The following is a 5,020-nucleotide window of genomic DNA, read 5'->3' on the forward strand; positions in this document are numbered from 1 at the left end:
ACATCTCTCACTCCCATAACAAGGTACATGCCTCCTTCCCACAAAGTGACAGAGCCAATGCCTAGGCTGGGATATGGTCACCCATTCACTCCCTTCTGCTAGTGCAAGGCTTGGAAGAAATGTCACCACCCTTCCTCAGCATGTACTGCTATGTAAAGGAGGAGTTACGAAGAACAGAATAGAATATTTTCATTTGGAAGGGACCTACAATGATTTTCTAGTCCAACTGCATGATCCCAACAGGTATGTCTCTAGCCTATACTGGTACATGGGATTGTTCTTTCCCAGATGCAAGACTCTACACACTTGCCCTTGTTGTATTTCATTAAGTTTTTCCCTGCCCAACTCTCCAGCCTGTCCAGGTCTGGCTGGATGGCAGCACAGCCTTCTGGCTTGTCAGCCACTCCTCCCAGCTTTGTATCATCAGCAAACTTGCTGACAGTGCACTCTGTTCCCTCATCCGGGTCATTGATGAACATACTGAATAGTACTGGTCCCAGTACTGACCCCTGAGGCACTCCACTAGACACAGGCCTCCAACTAGACTCTGCCCCATTGACCACAACTCTCTGACTTCTTCCTTTCAACCAGTTCACAATCCACTAATTATGATCCAATAAAATCCACGATTTTCTAGCTGTGGACAGCAATCAGGTGTTCATGCTGTTGTATTTAAGGCTGCCAGTGTTATTTGAGATAGCTGATTAAAAAGATTTTCCTAAACCACCTGTGGCTTCTGGCTTGGATTTTGTTTTCTAAGTTTGTTGTCACATGGCTTCTATGTCCTCATGACTGTCTTTACAGTTCCACAGAGGTCTGTGATTGTTACCTGTTTCTGCTCAGCACACATTATCGCGTTCTTGGGAGCATAACCTGGTCATACTTGCTTGCCACTGGTATAGTGCTTATTGAGAAATTGGAATGATTTTGTTGCCTACTGGAGGTGTAGTGTCTGTGGTTTTTAGCATTGAATGTAGGCAAAGACTTGAATGAAAATAATCTCCCTGAGGCTTAGTTCCTATAGCACCTTTAGGATACATATGGGAAGGTATGATATTTGTCGCTGTTGTTAACTAGATCAAGCCTCCATGAAACTGAAGTTCTCAGTTGAAGACTGTTGGCAGAATTCTTTATCTTTTCTGTACTAGATACTGCTGGAGGCCAGAAAGGTACTTGTTTTATCTGTACTGTGAAAAACAGTTAAAACTGCATCTGCATTTTATGGATTTTGCTATAGTTTTCCATCCTTTAAGAAAATTATTCTTGAATCTTTAGAACAAACACAAACATTTAGCTACTGAGAACTTTCAAATGCAAGATGTTAGTTATGATAGCTACTGGTTTGACACCTTTTTCCTTTGCTTTGAGTTTCTAGGTACAATTCAAAATATTGGTAATATCCTATAAACTTTGGATATTCGTTTGATTCCTTGGCATGAGGGAAACCCTTTTTCTTTTAAGACTGTATCTTGTCAGCTCAAGGGTTTTCACTGAAAATGCTCCAGTCTTGTGTTATTAAGGGATGTATGTCTGTTAGCATCTCAGTAACTCAATTCTGTTGTGGCTTACATGTGCTAGGCTGTTAAATGTTTTGTCAGTCTTCAAGCTATTGTGAAAGGCTCATTTTTTTTCCCTAGGTTTTATCCACAAGTGTTCTGTGGTTGGGAGAGGATGACTGCAAATAATAGTTCATTTTGTTGGGAAGTCCTCTGATGTTTAGGTTAACTGTAAATATAGTGTGCAGCTCTTCATTTAGGTAGAGCAGGGAATAAGTAATGTCTAGATTAAAGCAAAAACACAAACCCTTATCTTACAACAGCTATAAAAAGGGAAAGGATAGCAGATTTCAACAAGGTTTATGTGTTCTTTAGGAAGAGAGTAACAACTTTTGTTGGAGTTCATAAACTCATGAAGAGACTGAGAAAAGAAGTTAAACCGCTGAATCCTGTTGTGTACTTAATGGGTGCCTATATATAATGTTCCATTTTAACTCATTCAGTAAAGACACATAAGTGTTTATATTTTTAAGAATGCCATTCAGAAAGATACTCTGTTTTTATCTTAACTATTGTTTTATTTTGCTCTGAAACTAAACCTTAAAAATTAAAAAAGAGAATAATAAAAAAAGAAGAGAGGAATCTTAATATTGATAAATAATGTAACCTCTTTTGAACAGGTGTGACACCACAGAAAAACTAAAAGCTCTATTGCCAAGACTGGAACAAGAGCTAAAGGATCCAACAAAATTCAAAGATTTTTATCAGTTTACTTTTAACTTTGCTAAAAACCCTGGACAAAAAGGTCTAGGTAAGTAGAAAAAAATTGAGAAAATATCTACAGTCAGTGAAGTCAATTCCAAATACTTCCAATAATACAGGTTTCTCATTGATAATTATATAGCAAATTTATTATTGATTTCTTTCATTGTCTTCTCTTCTTTCCCTTCTTCTTTCAATTAATCTCTTCTTTAATGTCCCCTTGGTACAGATAATTTAATGGGATTTTCTGCTAGTATTGACATCCTCTCTCCTCTTGTCAAAGGAAGTTCCTGCAGTTCTTCGAGACCTGTCAGAATTTTTTTTTTATTTTTTTTTTTAATTTAAAAAATGAGCTAGTGAGCTCCTTCTGTTTCCCAGTTTGTTCAGAACAAGTGAAAGAACATGTCCATATCGGCTTAAAAAGAGGGAAAAAACTCTGGGCAAAAGTTATTGTTCTAAGAATTTTTAATTTTAGCTCACAGTTCTTCTGTAAAGTTTAGAAAAAGATTATTATGGACTTGGTTCAAAGTTAGTGAATAGAAATAGACGTACAGTTTATAAAGTATTAAATGTTACTGTTCTTTGTAAAGTTTGAGATTTGTCCCAATCTGTGTCTTGTATTGCTGGAGTAAAATGGATGTGTTATTTACATTCCAATGTTCTGTTCTCTTCAAATCAAAAATACCTATAGTTTGTGAATAGATGAAAAAAATTATAAGATGAAATGTCATATCCTTTCAAATTTATGTCCACTTTCAAAAGACAGTGTGTGGGAAGGAATTAAACTCTTGTGTCTGGAATAGCACTGTACCATCATCACTGTTCTCTTTGTGCTGTGGAAGAGGAAGTGTTTGTGGTTTTGCTGGGGTTTTTTTTAGCATAGCCACTTTAACTCTGTGTCTATGTTACCTGGCAAGCATGTTAATAAATACTTTTTCTCAGAAGGTCTTGGAAGAGTAGTGGAGGAGCAGAATATTGATTTAGATCTTCTCAACCCGAGGCGTCTGTTCCACATTCTTTCTTGGGAATTACTTTGAACAATCTCTCTTATCTTTCCCAGTGTCTTTATTTTCTTTTCAAAACTGTGGGCAACTTTTAGCCAGTTTCCATTTTTCATTATTTTTTGCAGCAATTTCATTTTTCCTTATGTGTGTCACTCTTTCATGGGTCACATGCCACCTTTCCAGACACAAAAATTAAATAGTCTTATAGCGGTTCTGTGAGGCTGTGTCGAATTCAGGTCCCTTAGTAGTTGTTCATTTTCTTGCCTCTCCATTAAAAAGCCTAGTACTTTCACATTGCCAAAAAGGTAAGTCAGTTACAGCTGAGGTTGGAATTTATGGGATACCTAAAGAAATATTACAGATGGCTTCCTGTTCTAATTTTATCAGTTCCAACTCATGTACTTGGGAAATGTGTTTTTCACCTAAGCCTGTATGAAGAGAGGAGGAGGGAAGGCAGCCCAACCCAGATTATGGAACTGAATGTACTATTTATTTGACATGAGTAGGAAAAAGGAAAATTACTTGTTTTCCATTACTTCTGTTTATTTGGTATGTAGGCCATTTAATTTGCAAGTCTGTGTTCTCTGTTGTGTAAGAATGGTACTTTTTGGTAATAAAACACCTAAGTGCCTTCTTGCACTAAGAGTTGATGTATTAGCAGGAGACAGTAAGAAGTACAAAAAATAAAGTTAAGCTTAAAATAAACTCTAGAAAGAGTTGATTGGAACTGTTGCTGATTTCAGTTTTCAGGACTTCTAATAATTCTGGTAATACTGTGTAGTGGGTTGACCTTGCCTGAATGCCAGGTGCCCACCAAGTCATTTTATCACCCCCCTCCTCAGCAGGATGGGGAGGGAAGAAAATAAGATGGAACAAAAAACCCCCAAATTCGTGGGTTGAGACAAAAAGCAGTTTAATAGAAACAAAGCAAAGCTGCATGTGCAGATGCAAAAGAACAAAATATTTATTCTCTACTTCCCATCAGCAGGTGATGTTTGGCCACTTCCCGGGAAGCCGGGCTTCGTACGCGTTGCGTTTACCCCAGAGGACAAACATAAAATAACAAATGCCCTCCCTTCCCCCTCTGTTCCCGTAGCTTTTATTTCTGAGCACATGTCTTATGGTATGGAATATCCCTTTGGTCAGTTTGGGTCAGCTGTCCTGGCTGTGTCCCCTCCCAAGACCTTCCCCACTCCCAGCCTACTGGGGGTGGGAAATGGAGAGACAGCCTTGATGCTGTGTGAGCACTGCTCGGCAGTGAGCAAAACACTCGTGTGTTGTCAACACCTTTCTAGCTACTGATACAAAACACAGCACTCTGAGGGCTGCTATGGGGAAAATTAACTCCATCTCAGCCAGACCCAATACATACTGTTTCTTAATTTCAAGTAGTGCTTAGTTCTTACATGGCAGTATCTTGGTGACATTTTCTGTCAGACTTTTTCTGATTTTGCTAAGATTATTCTAGATAATAAATAGATAGAAGCAGGTGCCTGCTGCTCTCATTTCAGCAGAGGTACACCGTATTTCTGTCTGGTGTGAACTTGGATCACTACAGGTTGAACAAAAAGAGAGTGCTGAGCAAGCCTGTTGACTAATACGACATTTTTGATTGAGGTCAGTCATAGCTTATCCAAATGAAAATATATAGGTTTGGAGTTGGAATCTTTTCAGGGAATACCGTTATATTCAGTGGAGCAGAGCGATGGAAGAAAAAAATAAGTTTACGGTTGGTATTTACAGTGTACTGATTCCTGC

General features: G+C 38.2%; 2 protein-coding genes across 2 annotated transcripts in view; both read left to right on the forward strand.

Annotated features, from left to right (window-relative positions):
* Positions 1-2,176: 2,176 nt before the first annotated feature.
* The window catches only part of LOC104526744 (DCN1-like protein 2), a 17,512-nt gene continuing 14,668 nt past the window's right edge, over positions 2,177-5,020 (forward strand). The window contains exon 1 of the mRNA XM_029085526.1: positions 2,177-2,307. The gene's annotated coding sequence lies outside the window, so the exon portion shown is untranslated. The remainder of the gene's footprint in view (positions 2,308-5,020) is intronic.
* The window catches only part of LOC114818669 (DCN1-like protein 2), a gene marked incomplete at its 5' end in the record, with an annotated part of 4,359 nt that continues 1,515 nt past the window's right edge, over positions 2,177-5,020 (forward strand). The window contains one exon of the mRNA XM_029085528.1: positions 2,177-2,307. Coding sequence (XP_028941361.1) covers positions 2,177-2,307 — 131 coding nt within the window. The remainder of the gene's footprint in view (positions 2,308-5,020) is intronic.

Source organism: Antrostomus carolinensis, unplaced genomic scaffold, assembly GCF_000700745.2.
Source record: "Antrostomus carolinensis isolate BGI_N321 unplaced genomic scaffold, ASM70074v2 scaffold13766, whole genome shotgun sequence".
Lineage (NCBI taxonomy): Eukaryota > Metazoa > Chordata > Aves > Caprimulgiformes > Caprimulgidae > Antrostomus > Antrostomus carolinensis.